Below are 16,221 nucleotides of genomic sequence, written 5' to 3' on the forward strand. Positions count from 1 at the left end.
AGAAGTAACGGCTGCATGCTAACCTGTCCAAACCCAGAGTTCATGCTTTGCGTGCCCATGGTCATAGCTGCTGGTCAGGGAGTTATTCAAGCCCATTTCGGAAGAGGTACCTGTAAAGAAAGTGATGCCATTGCACAAGGTTGGCAGTTTATTCTAGAGCACAGGTGTGAAGCCTCACCCCCCCGTCCCCACCTACCCTGCAGCTTTCCTGCCAGGGCTGCTTACCTCTCGGGAGGGGGTGAATTTTCCCCTCCCCAGAAATCCAAATTTCAAAGCTGTTGTGGACTGATGATTACAATGTGTTTTGGATTGGGTCACTTGAAACATTTTGGTTTTAAATAATGCAAAAATACTTAATTCTTATTTCAATTCTATTTATTTATTATTATTATTTATTTTTTCTATTTTTGAAATTCTAATTCTGGGTTTCTTTACTCCCATCTGTACATAAACTTCATATTTGAAGAGTTATGCTGACAAACTCAGCATTTCAGCAGTTCCAAAACTTTTCTAACCAGCTACCAAATGGACAGATTCACTGAAACCAAGCCTTTCTGCAAACTGTTCTGGTTTTAGCAAACTGGCATTTTTTAAGGAAAAATGTGCTTCACAGGAGAAATTCCAGTTCTCTTTGCCCAAATTATTGTATAAAGGCTTTCATAACACTCAAAGGTCTGTTTATTTTCTTGGAGAAATCAAGCTCATACTTTCTTCTACTGTCCTCCTCTAACTCGAAAGGAAATAAAAATAGATAAACATTCCCCTTTTGGTAGTAAAAGTGCCATTTTGTACTTCTATAAGCACTTTATGCATTTGAAGCACCACAGAAAAAGTAATTAAGTAGCTTAAAACTTCTGCGGCTGAGCTGATGAACCTGAAGCTGTGGAAACGCTGAAGTCCCAAGGCTGAGACATCTCGCACTGGCTGGCTTGCAGAGGTCGTCGTTGGCCATCAGGCTGCGAGGAGGTCCAGTGCCCACGGCTCCACGCAGGGTTGCGGGGTCGGTGGCTGTGCTTCGGTCGGCGGAGCCCTGCCAAGGCTCCCAACGTGCAAAAATCCCAAAGCTTACCTTGAACTTGGGGGTCTGCTCAGATGAAATCAAGCTCTCCTGCCCCCAGATTTACCCTCGGTTTTCCAGAGCCAGAATTTCATCCTGGCTGGAAACCCTGCTCTTCTGACAAGGTCCTAAAGGTCAGCACTGCTCGCCCACCCAGCAGCCCCGTGTCCCAGCCCCTGAGCCGCTGGCACCACACCGCTTACAGACAGCCCAAGTAACTTGTCTCTTCTGAGCCTTGCCCTGGTTGCAGGAGGTTGTCTCTGTTTAATGAATCTTAAATTCTGGCGTAGACGAAGGAAGCCGCAGTTTTAGCACAGCACGAGCAGCATTAGGGGAATCCTGCAGGTAATTCTGCAGGCTTGAGGTGAAGTTATGGCTGTGGCTTATCGCTCAGTCAATTAATTATTGCGTCTTTATTCATTTGTCTCTTTGTACTTTGAGATAAGAGATGATGTAAGGCACCTTGCCTATAATGAAGCAGGGCAAGCAGGAGAGGAGCAGGCAAGAGGGAGACAACCAAGCTGCCCCTTGCGGAGGGCAGTGCCCGCAATGGTGCCCAGCTGCCAGATGCAGGGGTTTGTAGCAAGCACTGGGTTAACGCTGGGAATGGTGTAGTCACTGAAACCACGGAGTCACCGAAAGGCGTGTGTGGGAGTTACACTTCTCGCTTTAAGCAAGATGGTGTTTGCTTGCAAATGGGCCACAGGAGATGACATCCAGGCTTACAGACAGACTCTGCCTGCTTAAGGAAGCAGTCAGGTCAGTTTAATGAAGGCTGTCTGGACTTTTCCTGGGTACATGCTTATTCTCCTGTGTCTTGGAGGAACAACCTGGAGGGCATTTCCAAACCTGTTGTTGATGCCCTGGATTGCTGATGCTCCGGGGAGGTAAACTGCTCAGAAAATGAGTATCATTTACTGGGTACAGTAGGGTCTGCTCAGCCCCTCACTGGAAGCTCAGGGTATGTGCTCCTTCCCACTCAGCATGTTCCCAGCAGAAAAGTCCCAAGTCACAAACAACTGAAAATAGCAAAATGATCTCATAGATCAGTTGCTAAAAATATGGAGAAGAGTCTAGTTACAAACACTGTGGCCGGGCGGTTTGTTATTCACCTGGCAGAGGAAGGCATCAGACAATCCTGGATTCTTCCACTTTCAAAATCATTTTTCCTTTCTGGTGTTGCCTGCTGCCCTTTCCCGACTGGCACCAAGCTGACACCGAGCCTGTTAGAGAGGTTCTTATTCAGAAGGAAGTGCCAACGCATGAGGCAGGGGCACAGCGCATCTCACGTGGGCCACTGGCTCTGCCAACACCTGCCCATCACCCAGGGCTGCCCTGTCCTGGGCCTGTACCAACAGGAGAGAAAAACCTCACACCCTCTCCTGAGACGGCGGACGTCTCCCCGGGGGAAATAATCCCTATGCAGACACAAGGCGGATGCAGTGGGTTTGACCAGAAGCCTGATGCTGCCTGAAGACCTGAAGTAGTTTTGACGTGCGGCTGCTCACTCACCTTCAGGGCTTGCCTGGAGCCGGGAGTGGAGTCGCTCCAGGGGCTGCTCCTCGCTCATGCACGTCGCTGGGCTGCGGGGACGGAGAGGTCCCTCCTGAGAGCAGCATCCGGGCAGCAACTGCTGATGGAGAGGACTCGCTGCAGGGCCCAGGACGGCCTGGACATGCTGCTTGGCTTTGGCTTGGCATCTTCAGGGAAGCAGTGTGCTCAAAGTGTGCTCAGCCGGCTCCAGTTCAGTTTCTTCCCTCCCACCTCTGCTTGGACAGGTGTGATAGCAAAGGCAAAGTGTGTTTTAGCAAGTTACAGCCAAGGTTTTGGAAGCTGAAAGGGCACTAGTGAAAGCTATACAGTCCTCGCCTGTGCTTGACAGAATGCCCACAGCAGTGCCCGTCCCCCTGGCTTTTCTTAGATGCAGGCAGAGGCATCTGGTGTCCTCGGAGCAGCCATTTCCCTACAGACTCTCTTGGTCTGTATGACTTTGCTCTCCCCCGGCTTGTAGCTAGGCTGACCTGGAACTCATTTTGAAACACAAACGCACCTCACATGGACAGCTCGGCCTGGTGGGAAGCACCTTGCGTGCTACATGGCGATTGCCCATCCCTGCTCACACCTAACTGAGCAGGAGCAATGTGGAAGAGGAAAATGCACTTCATACAAAATCCCTTTTTTTTCCCTGGGGTATGCCGGGCGTTTGAGGGGCGTTTCCTCTTCCCCCTCGGCTGGTTTGCTGGCCAGTTACTCCCCACCTTCTTCTTGACATTATACTTCTCTGATCCAGACCTGTGTTGTAGCTAACTCAGCAGTTTAAATTTCATCCTGCCATCAGCCATACGTTCACCCTGGAAATGCTAATGCCACAGTGGCCTCTCTGGCCCCGGCTTTGGATGCTGCTGCCCAGGGCCACTGGCCCCAGGGACTGGGAGGACAGCGTGGCAGCCCCAGAGGGTAAAGGAAGAGGAAGGAGACCATGGGGTTGCTCCATGTCAGTGGCTGTCCTGCACAGGTGGAAACCACACCAGGCAGAGCCCTCTGCTACCCCATGGGGGATCTCACAGCCCCCAGGGAACTGCACGTTGAGGCGGCAGTGGGTGTGTGGGTCCTTCTGTAGAAGATGAAAACTCCTGGCTCCCAGCAAGCAAGCAGGGCTGGAGGAACCCAGGGAGGCAACCAGGGCAGGCTCTGGGAGATGTATTATGGTGCATTATCTCTGTTGCACTATAGATAATTCCAAAATACAGCACATATTTACGTCTCAGCAGCTCTAAAAATGGACAGTTTCCTCTCCCAGAGGTCTGTTGAGCCACCTCTCCCAGAGAGGTCTGTTGTCAAGTCCTGGCTGAACCAGTTCAGTCACTGAGCTCCTCCCTTCACAGAAGACCTGATCTCTGTGCAGTTACCTGGCACCTGCAAACTTGGGAAAGGCCAGGACTTTCTTCTCCAGACGCTGGTGGAGGCTATTCAGTAGGAAAGCCCACTGTCAGTCGGACGCAGCACACCACCTCGCCTGCTGGGTGCTCCTGTTACTGACAGCGGCTATCCCACCTCTGTGCCCACAGCATCCCAACACCCCAGAGCCCTGCAGCCCCTTCAAACAAAATTCCTAAGCTTGGATGATGGCGTTGCTGGCTTTCCTTGAAAGGCAAGCAGACCCCAGACTCATTCTTCTACGGCCATGTGTGCATTATCTTCAGGAAATCAGTGCTGACAGAAAACCGCCTGGGCTCTCCTGTGTGTATGACTGCCACTGGCATAAGAGGGGCTGGGGGCCGTCTGCCCTTCCCACCAGAGAGCGGGTATCACCGGCTTGCCCTGGATCACGTGTGTCTCAAGAAGTTGTGCTCTCCCTTAAAAATGTTGTTCCCTTACTTTCTTTTCCTACCGCATCAGCATTGCTCACTGTTTTGTGGTGACTTGGCACATAAACATGGGTGAACACTACATTTATGTTCATTTCAGAAGCTTTTACATGTTGCTGGAGCAGCATGTTGGGGACATATTGTCCACTAGATCTAGGCCCACCACAGCTATCTTCTACCTTCTTTATCACTAAAGTACGCAGGTTTTAATTTCATAGAAATATAGCTGCAAGCTGCATGATCGTCTGCCGGTTCTGTCCGGGCACCCGAGTGCCTCCAAGCGCCCTGGCCTGCCTCACCTGCACCATCCTCAGGGTGCTGTCCCCGCCTCTCGTGTGACTGTACCTAGCTAACACACAAGTCCCACTTCTCCCCCAGGACTGTGTTTTCTCCAGCCACATATTCCCAGCACATTCCTTACCTAAAGGTATTTCCTTTCGTCATTAGGAATTGCAGTAGAAACCAGGATTTGGCCGGCAGCACTTCCTGTTCAAAGCTAAAGGGAGAAGGAGATCTTAAATGAAGAAGCAGATCGTCTATAACCTTTCAGTTCAGAGCACTTTACTGGCTAGTAGTGACAAAGGGAACTAAATAGGGCTGGTGTCTTTTTAATGATGGGATTGCAGGTCTGTTGAATAAAGAAAACCATTGTAATGCAATGTTAATTCCTCCAAGGCATTAGTACAGCACTATATTTGGTTTTAAAAACCTGTGCAATATGGAATTACCCGGTAATTAACTATGTGGAGTAAAAACTGGTTCTTTCGCTGATCTCAAAATATTGATCACTGGGAGTCACCAATAAGCATGACCATGTTCAGCAGCGATGCCAAAGGGCTGGGGTCTTTTTGCCCCAGTTCAGTTTGTTCATCGGTGAACTAGATAATGACATAAAACTTCTGCTGATAAAGTCTGTGGAAGACATGTAAATTGGAGGGTAATAAAGAGGGACAAAGACAGGTTACTGTTATGCAGACCTGACTTGCCTCGTCACAGTCCCATGACATCCACTGGCAGGTAGCTAAATACCAACTTACACAACTGTCGTGGTTTAACCCCAGCGCCACGCAGCCGCTCACTCACTCCCCCCCGGTGGGATGGGGGGGAGAATCGGAAGAGTAAAAGTGAGAAAACTCGTGGGCTGAGATAAAGACAGTTTAATAGGTAGAGCACAAGCCGCGCACGCAAGCAAAGCAAAACAGGGAATTCATTCACGCCTTCCCATGGGCAGGCAGGTGTTCAGCCATCTCCAGGAAAGCAGGGCTCCATCACGCGTAATGGTGACTTGGGAAGACAAATGCCGTCATTGTGAACATCCCCCCCTTCCTCCTTCTCGCCCCAGCTTTCTATGCTGAGCATGACGCCATATGGTATGGAATAGCCCTTTGGCCAGTTGGGGTCAGCTGTCCCAGCCGTGTCCCCTCCCAGCTCCTTGTGCCCCCCCAGCCTGCTCGCTGGTGGGGTGGGGTGAGGAGCAGAAAAGGCCTTGATGTTGTGTAAGCACTGCTCAGCAGTAACTAAAACATCCCTGTATTATCAACACTGTTTTCAGCACAAATCCAAAGCATAGCCCCATACCAGCTACTATGAAGAAAATTAACTCTACCCCAGCCAAAACCAGCACAACACCACCAGAGGCACAGACTGTCTTGGCAAGAAATAATTCAGAGACAGATTTAGAAGTAATCATAGATGATCATTTCAGCATAAGCTGCCAGTCAGGTGGTAGCTGAAAAGGCTGCTTACACAACCCTTTCACGTATAAATGAAGCTATCAGGAAGAAATAGGGCAAGGAGCCCGGTAAGCAGAGTTTGTGAAAGATCGTAGCCCATGAAAGATCACTATTAGAATGTCTTTAGTCTTTATGGACATTTCTTTCTATAGATAGAATATATACACATCTATATACATCTGTCTATTCATATATAGATAGGTTGCATGTTTGTGTGTGTAAAATATATACGTATATATACTTATATTTATGTGATCCCTGTACAGTCAGTATATGTAAAAGACGAATTGCCAGTGGTCACTTCATGCCCAGCAAATATGCTAGAGACACCTCAGTAGTTTCAGTATACCCTCATTTCAAGTATAGAGATGACCAGGTTCATGTATGTATTTTTTCAGGACATGAGACATGTCCACAGAGCCTTGTATGGGGGTCTAAAACAAATGGCTTTTTACTCAGATAGCATAAGACATATTCAGACAATCAACAGGACTACATGCATTTTCTAGCCTCAGTTTGCCAAGTATTCTGGAGTCTGGTTTAGGCCAGAGTCCCTTGTTGAATACATGAACTTTTTCGGAGTTCAAGGACAAGCACTGTGCAAACTAGGTTCTCTCTGCCTCTAGTCCAGATCAAATTTCTTGTGAAGTGGCTGGTGAGGCTGTCTCTTTTATAAGGTCCAGCTTTCCTGCTCATGCGTCCCTGAGAAGCATCGCCAGGTGACAAGCCTCCCACAAATTGGTCTGTCACTTGGTAACTGTCCCTCTCTAATTCAAACCTGAAGAATAGATTTGTCCTAATGGCTAGCCATTGTTCTTATCCCAAGGTACTCCACTGAAATAGGTGACTGTCAACACATGAATAAAACTGCAGAATCTTGTCAGCATTGTGCCGTTCACCACTAGGAACTGTACTGCAACACAGTGAAGACAGCAGGAGAACAGGGATCGGTTTCACAAATTCCCTGAGTTGTCTGGAGTCAGATTTTCCAAATTTTCAAAGACTTTTGATCTTGCGGACAAAGGCATAGAAAAACCAAGGGGCTGGACGCTGAAGGTGGACAAATGTAACTTTGAAATTACAGTGGTAGGAATGAATTTAAGCTCCTGGGAAAGACTCGGCATGACATGCGCAAGAGAAAGTCACTTTCTTTGAAGTCCTTTGAAGGAGTCAACGGGTGTGTGGATAAGGGAGACCCTTTTAATATAAAACCTACTTTCATTTCAAAAAGGCATTCAACAAGGTTTCTCATCAAGCCTTGAAGAAAGCCAAGAAGTTTTGAGACATGAGGGGAGGTCCTCACATGTATTTAACATTGATCAAAGGACAGAAAACAGAGTAGGAAAAATACTCAGCTTTCACAGAGTGTGAAACTCCACTTAGTGATCTGTGCTGGAACTCATGCTGCTCAACATGTTATTCAACAATCCAGAGAAGGATAAGTAGTAGTAGGTAACAGTTTGCTGGAGGTTCTGAGTTACTCAGGGTAATAAAGATGGGAGATGATTGTGAAGAATTGCAAAAGGACCTTATGAAACGCAGTGACTGCAAATTAAAATGGGAAATTAAATTCAGCATAAACATAAACTGATGTGTATAGTAAAAAATAATCCTAACCTCACGCACGAAATAATGTGTTAGGATTCATCTACTACCACTTAAATACAAAATCCTGGGGTTATAAAAAATAGCTTCATAAAAATGTCAGTACAAAGCTCAATAGCACTAAAACCAAACGAACGAAAATACCCCAGGCAATTCAAATGTTAGGCAAGAATAGAGACTGTAACACAGAGCTTTACCCCATTGCAGGAAGATTACACATGGCTGCTTGGTGAGGGTGGTGCTTTCCAAATTCCATGTGTTTTAAGAGGGTAGTGGATAAAGAAAGTCAGTTGGAAGAGAACCAGAGGCAGCCTTAGCCAACACGCATCTCCATACCCTTTCCTTTGCTGCAGTGTTGTAACAACCATATCAGTGACAGCATTTGTGTCTAATCAATTGACTCGGGAAGGAATTATTATTTACAGTCATATCGCAACCTGCGAAGTCACTCCCTCTTCTCATGCTGGTTTACAGCACACCACATATTCAATAACCACATGGGTTCTTGTCTCAAAACGCCTTTGGGCAGGACCTCATTGTAACATGGAAGAAACTAATGAAACTCTGTCAGGTCTTGCCTAATCTAGTACGGGCTGCAAAAGATAGACCAGGGATAGAACACATCCATGCTTTCTTACAACCAAACAGCCATGGGAGTAGTCTCCACAGCTATAAGCAGAGCGGGAGCTGAATTAGGCTCATCAAACCCACCAAAAATGCTTTTTTAACTCCAGGGTTCAGGATGGCAGAAGGCCATGTTATTTCTTACAGCGCTGGACTTTCTCAGCAGACACAAGACCCGGCATTGTGGTCTCTATACGCTTGAGTTCTTTGTCTTGCTATTCTGTGTGCCAGTGCAGCCTCTCCGTCTGATGGGATTAACTGCGTGTAACGCGCATGGAATCCAGCTGAGACTGGCGCAGAAGCCAAGCTAAAGTGTTTGAGTATTCAGCTGTTTTAATAATTACTAGAAAGATTATACGTGTATGTTTCAGTAGATGGCATTTATAAGGAAACCAATTTTTAAAAGAACAAATTCTCTTAGTTTTGCCAGCTCTCATGTGTCTCAACATTTTCATGGTCACAACTCAAGACATGAAAGGCAGCAAAGGGACAGCTTTCCCTTTTGGTTTTACTGTGTGAATCTATTTGCTTTTGTCTGAAGGTGTAAAGATTACAAAACCTTGTACAGAAGTGAAATCTTCCTTTATATTTTCTGGAGATTTATAGTTGCAATAAAAGCAAATAATGGTCTTCAAGCAACAGTGCTGGAGGTGAGACTGCAAAAACCACAGTGTGTGGGAAGAACAGTAGCTTTAATGAAGTTTGTCACTGGCATTTGGCTTAACAAGTAGCTACAAGCATTGAAAAATGGATTAAGGTTAGACTGGGGCACATTAACAGACCACTGCTTTGTTATCGCAGGGACACGGCAACACTCCGTTTTGGTTGAACAGCCTCAGTGTTTTCACAGCAGATTAGAGGATAGACTTGAACCTGCTCAGCTGCAACAGAAGTCACGGGGAGGCACGCTCACCAGAGGGAGATTACTTGTCATGCTCTGACCTTTCTGTGACTTACAGGCATGTCCCTACCCAAAGCCATTTCGCCCAGAGATTATCCTCTTAAATTGCTGGGGTATGTCATCCTTCTGACATACTCAACAACGAGCCGCAATTCCTTATGCTTAAAATAGGCTAGCATCTTTTGGAATAAGGGAAACTTCCTTGAAAGGGAAGAACATGCCAGCCTTGTTCTTACACTCAGAAAGCTGAGGAAACCTGAGAAAACAGCTTTTTTCTTCTCCCTTTTGTGGGAAAGGGAAGGAAGTTGAGACTTATGTTCTTCACTTTTCCTTAGAAGATAAAAGGTTTAGAGTCCATACAGTTCACCTGATGTGAGAGTGTATTACTTTTATTAATCTTTTGGTGATATGAATACTCAGCCATTATAAAATAAGTTTCCTCATCTCCTTTCATATAAAGGAGCTGATGTGAAAGCTTTAAATAGCTACACTAATAACCTAAGCTAGTGACAAAGAAGTAAAAATGTCCAGCCCTCAGATCCTTCCGTGCATTCTTTAACTACCCACTCAAATTTCTTAAATACTGTAATTATAGAAAATTCTAAAGTCATTTTCAATAATTTATAATTACCTGGCTACATACGTTTACTTGACACAAGCGTAGGAACAACCACCAAGAATCAGATCTTCAAATCTCATAGACCAATATTAATCAATGAAGCATAAGAAAATGTAAATAGTTACACATACTAATAAACTAGAGTATGCTTGTGTAAATATATTCAGTGATCTAGAAACAGCTTGAACTGATTTAGATACAATCTAAGTTGCTGGGAAAAAAGGAGTTATACAACCCAAATTTTCCGATTTTTTGGCTCAAAGGTAAACAAACAGCAAACTTGCCGTTCTACTCAGAAGAGTTGTATAAGAGGGAAGTAAAAATGTTGCTGGAGGCATGATGGCTCCCTATCCGTCCTTAAGAGACCTCTCTGCTCCAGCCAGGGGCAGGAGAGAGGACTGCAATTCTGATTCCAGGAAACTTCACCATAAATTGAAAATTCTAGAAATTCTATTCAAAAAGCAGTTAGGAGTACTCATATTAAGATTGGTAAGGAAATTATATTGAACAAAATATGGTACTTGAAAAAAATCCAGCTGACTTCACTCCCATATCCTTTGAATTGCTCTGGATTATGTTACAGCAGAAATCAGGGTACCTTTCAATGAAATGCTGTGCCACAGGAAAATACTTTTTGGAAATGCTCTATTGCTAAGTGCTTTTCATCCCTTACTATGAATTAAAACCAAACATCTTTAGGTAACTGTGAAGTGTGTTTTAAAATCATTAACCAGGTCAGCTGTGCTACTAGTAAAACAGGAAAAAAATGAACATAACTAACATCCATAGTTAACAACTGTGATTTCAGTAAGCGTGACTTTACAGAGCATCTTTAATCTCGTTATTTAGAAGGCATGCAGCTCCCCACATAAGGTGCCTCTATCCACCAGGTTTAAGACAAGAGGAGCATCTTTCACTTAAGCGTTTACAAATTTCACAGAGAAGCTGCGCACCTACAGGACCCTGATGTGGCTCTCATGGGCAAAAAACCCCATCCAATACCAGGCAGAGATGCAACTACCATTGCTCAAATGCATCCTCACAGTTCCTGTCTTGAGCAGCTCAGCACAGATACCATTTTATTTATTACAGAGGAATTAGAGGACATAGGAAGACACACATTTGTGAGTCCCTTGCCTTCTCCTGCACAGTCTGAGGCCTGGAATTTCCCCGCAGACTCCTTTGCGTGAATGACCCGTGAGCCTACCACCACACACTCGCCATCAATAAAAGGCTGATGAGAGCAAGAGAAGCTGGAGTGTTGTAGCTGGGGGTTTTTACCAGCATGGAAAAGAGGAGGAAGAGGCCTGCCTACCACTTAGGCCGTGCATGTTCTCTGTAAATATAATGTAACGGAGACTTCAAATTCAAGTGCTAAAAGGCCATTATTGTAGGCTACAGGAGCACCTTTTTACATTACAGAATGACTTGAAGGGACCAGCAACAAATGATGGTAAATAGTCTTTACACTAGGTGCCTTATACACCCATACTAACAGCATCCGTGTTTGTAAGGTACCCTCTGCAATTTAGTTATGTAGGAGCTGAAAGGGTAACTTCTTCCAATTATGAAAACCCTCTGCAAAGGGACAAGATGTTCTCTCTGTTGAAGAGCTGACATTTTTTGACAGATACTGAAGTGAACTGAAGGCTGCAACATCTTTGGTTAATTTGCTTTTAAACAAGCATTTTTAGTAGCTTTAGAGGTAAAATTTAAATAATGAACCTTTATTTGAGAAAGGATTATGTGAAATACAAATAGAGGATAATTCCTTATATCAAATTCAATTACAAGTGCTTCATTTTTAAGCACAAACACACAAGATGCTGAAGCACAGATGTGCTCACACCCTAAAAACCATCCTCTCCTCTAGAACTGAGCTGACTAAATTCAATCACTTAACCACAAACAGCGTGCAAGCCAACGGAGCAGCTCTCCTACAGAGGACTGTAATGACAGCACAGCTATGCTCCAGTCTGTGTTTGGCAACAAAGAGCACAGGAATGAAATCCGATGCCCAACATCACAACTTTAAGACACAGTCAAATGGCTATTATTTTCACTGCCAGAACTAAACTTTATTTCCATGTGTATTACATACTGGTATTTGATGCCAAGTACATTAAAATTACTTTAACAGAGGATTTAAGTGAGGAATATTTATTCTTCACTGAAGAGGTTAAGAAGGAATGTAAAAACCTATAAGAAAAAACTGTTTAAGCTTCGTTTTGATTTTGGCAAACCAAACAGTTAGTACTCTTCTGTTCTCTCCTCAGGTCTTTCAAAGTACCAAAAAAGCATCTTTTCATAATCATGCAGCTCACGAAAAAAATAGTCTTATAAAATCCATTTCTTATGCTAAATATGGTTACAAATAAGAGTATTAACACAAAACTCCCAATTCCTATTTTTAAATACAAATACTGTATTATATTATGAAATGGGGATAATTAAAATATATCAATGACTACAAATCTAGTAATTTAAAGCAAACTTAAACATGCTGTTTGCTTTCACGTGGAAGAATTAGGATATCGTATGGTTCAAGCACTGCAGTAATTTCTGTCAACTCCTTGATGGCCAGAATGTCAAACTGCCAAACACAAAGAGACATGTATTCAGGTCTGAATAGCACCAGGTGTTTTTCTTTTTCTTTCCTTTTAAAGATATTAACGTTTAATAAAATGAGTGACGTGAGAACTTTCTGAAAGTGACATGCACAAGTAGACAATTTGCTTCAAGTCTCCAACTAATAAGCTAAAAGTTTTAGACAATACTGAACAATTACTAATGTATTTCATGGTACACAAGAAAACAGTGCTTCCACAGTATATCCTCAGTTCTCAAGTACAAAAATATCAGTTATGGGTAGTCAATAGTTATCAAAATTTTTATTGGTACAGAATGAAAGCAGCATTTACTTTATTTTTAAACCATACATCATAAAATTCCCTAGTACACATGTGGAGGAGTGAAATAGGCTCTGTACTATTTACCTGCTACTGATCCTAGGTCCAGATTTAAAATCTTTCCTGGCCAAATACAAACAGTATCATTAATAGCAAAGGGAAGGCAGTTCCTCAGTGTGAAAGGTCAGCATTTAGAGTCTTACTAAAGCACTACTTTTGAAACAATACATCACTTAAATGTATAATTACATACACTACAAGTGGAAAACAAGTTTTTATTAACAAGAACTATTGAGACTGGGCATAAATATCTTAACCACAAACCCTGGAATTATTATGGGTGCTTTGATGTGGCCCTTTTTGGCGAGAGAATAAGAACAATGAAGTATGGCTTTTCAATCTTCCTTTAAAAGCATGTTTTATAAAATTTTGTAGACTTAAATTATTCTACAGGACCCCTAACAACATCATTTACTAATTAGAAGCATTAATTTCATCAGTATATTAAGCCATTGGCTGCTAGTTGATCACCAGCATAACACAGGAGCCATTTGCTTTTGCTGTTGTTTTTTGTTTTTAAGTAAGGGAGGTACTTTTCTAGTGAGAGCCATCCTACAGTGCTACCAAACATTTCAGAGGTTACTACATAGCTTCTCAAATAAAATCCTCAACAGTTGTTTTCCAGCAGATATTCAATAAAGCATATGCAGAGAGCAAATACAATCAAGTGCAGACAGGTCAAAAGCATCTCTCAAACATATTGTTTTACAGTTACCCTCTGCAAAATAAAAGCCCCTCCTCACCCCAATAAGACAGGGCGAGAAGGGGAAGCAGGTCTGCCATTCATGTAGGAGTTTGGCTAGCATAAAGTTTTATTAAAGTTGTTAACAAAAATAGTTAAACATTTTTACAATTTAACATCCAGTCTGACAAAAGGCAAATCAATGAAAAAAATACAAAAAAGTAAAAAAGTGCACTACCCAGTCCAGTATTTTGCTTTAAAGTCGTCACTTACAGTATATGAAAAATAAACCCAGAAGTGTAATTACTTTAAAATACACCGCTTCCATATTTCAGTATTTTACACATATATTCTATAGTGGAAGAGGAGATCTCTTAAAAACTTTACTCTTAAAATATTGAGGTGCATATGCCAAGACTTGGCAAGTTAAGTTGCAGTAGAGAATCCTTTCAAATTTGGCATTTCATTTACATACCTTACAGTGCCAGCAAGGTCTGTAGTACCTAAACCTTCTAGTAAGAACAGTAATTTTCTTTAATGCAGATTTACTAATACAGACAACTACAAGAAACGGTGAGGTCAGCAATTCTATGGGATCTTAAAGAGATACGAGTCCTGATTTAGTCGTCAAATGGTACAATGTCACAACAAACTTTAAGGCCATGTTTTATTTGCTGATTAATGGACAAAAGGCAATGGATTCCCCCCCCCCAAATATTTTCTTGAAAGTCTGTGCTCATAAAAATCATGAAAAGTTGGAAAGACTTAATTATTGAAACTTTAAATATATTTTACACAATCTTGTTTGTACAAAAATACAAGTTAAATATAAACATAAAGCAATCATGATAATTTTATGTAAATCCATTTTGTGATATTCTGTTATATATAAAAAAGTTTCTCAGCTCTGTCTCATTTGTGAAAAGATCAATACCAGATTGAATCACTACTGGCAAAGGGCCCTAAAAAGCACACTTCAGCATTAAATATGTTTTACAATGTAAGTACCATTTTCTGATTTCATCTTTTCTAAAGACTGGCAAAAGATAGGGCAGTATGTCCATAAACCAACAAATAATTTGGCTAAAATGTCATAAAACACAAACACACAAATCTGTACAATAAACCCAGTAGCTATGCAGTACATACTTGTTACACACACACGTACACAGACATGGAATGAAACTTAGTGAGACGCAACTTCTAGTTCACTGTTCTTCAGCCTGGCATTTTGTCTTACTTCATCAAATGAGTATGACTTCGTTACCTTTCCATTCTTAAATACTGTATGAAGGAGATCCTGCAAGAAACACCACTGTTTTAGCAAGAGTGATTTGGCAAATGAACAAACAACACAGGTTACACAAACTCAAAAGCAAGCACCCAAATCAAGCCTGGTTAAGACTAGAGCTTTAGACTGTCAAGATACTAAATCTTTACAGCTTCTTCTGACACCTTTCACTAATGGGTAGACAGAAAAAAGGATTTAGGCCATCCTGTGCATGGACAGAAGCTTTGTGCTGAGTAGTCCCTAAAGTGAGTTGTCCACATCTGGCCAAAGCAAAACACACACATGCCAAATATACCCTGCTAAAAGCAGCTAGTAGGAAAGGAGATGCTCAACCAATTAAATACAATTCAATTACAGAGGTTTAAATGAAGTCTTTATTTCTTCTAGAGCAACTATATAAAAAAAAAAAAAAAATACAAAAATCATGCTTCGCAGTCCCTTTTGCACATATATTTTGTAAAACAGTGTATCAAGAAGCGCTTGCAAACACCACACTGAAAGAGCAATAAGCACAGCTTTGTACAGAAAAGTTAGCACAAAAGCAACGTTGAGCAGTCGCTATGCTTGATGACCTACTGCAAGGACCTGTGGCTTTAGGGAAATGCGCCCACAAAAGAGTACATTTCCCTGTCATTTGTCAGGGAGCCCAGAACGTGTACCACACAAATAACCCCCTCTAATATCCCAGGACAGAAAATTTCTTAACAAATTATTACACCTGTCAAAAATGAAGGAACTATATTTTGCCTAATTTCAGACCCAAAGTCTTATGATTTGTTTTGAAGATACTTCTCACCACTAGGTCCCTCCCTCTCTACATATATGTATATATATAGATGAATGTTCATCACAAACATATAGATGTATATATAACTTTGGAAGTCTTTTTTCTTAGATCTTTGCATCCAGAGCACATTATCTACAGCGTAGATCTCAGTTTGTTTTCTGTCTTGAAAATTCTCAGAGATCTCAGTTTTATGCTTATTGTTGCATAAAACAGTAAGCCTAGTAGTACCCCTCTGCCTAGTAGCACAGAAATGTGCTTCTGTATACCAGAAAACTCAAGAAACTTCCAGCTTCTAAAGGCTGAAGTGCAATTTGATAACTTGATTCCAATCCTCTTAATTCAGGAAGAGATTCAACATGCAGTTAAACATTTCATTGCCTGCACAATGAAAATGTAAGATATCAAACTGAAAGCCTGAGATTGGCATAAAGTTTATGCTTATTTACTGAAATAGCATTTCATTTTGCAGTTGTAAAGAATTAACAGGAAAACTGAATTCCTGGTTTAAATTTACATCTTTGAAAACTGGGCAACTACGCCACGTACAGAGCATTAACACCCGAAGAAACTATTTAAAAATCTCAG

General features: G+C 42.5%; 1 protein-coding gene across 1 annotated transcript in view; it reads right to left on the bottom strand.

The window, feature by feature from the left end:
• Positions 1–11,960: 11,960 nt before the first annotated feature.
• NAMPT (nicotinamide phosphoribosyltransferase) overlaps positions 11,961–16,221 on the bottom strand; it is a 31,401-nt gene continuing 27,140 nt past the window's right edge. The window contains exon 11 of the mRNA XM_075491783.1: positions 11,961–14,858. Coding sequence (XP_075347898.1) covers positions 14,745–14,858 — 114 coding nt within the window. The 3' untranslated portion in view covers positions 11,961–14,744. The remainder of the gene's footprint in view (positions 14,859–16,221) is intronic.

Source organism: Mycteria americana, chromosome 1 (assembly GCF_035582795.1).
Source record: "Mycteria americana isolate JAX WOST 10 ecotype Jacksonville Zoo and Gardens chromosome 1, USCA_MyAme_1.0, whole genome shotgun sequence".
Lineage (NCBI taxonomy): Eukaryota > Metazoa > Chordata > Aves > Ciconiiformes > Ciconiidae > Mycteria > Mycteria americana.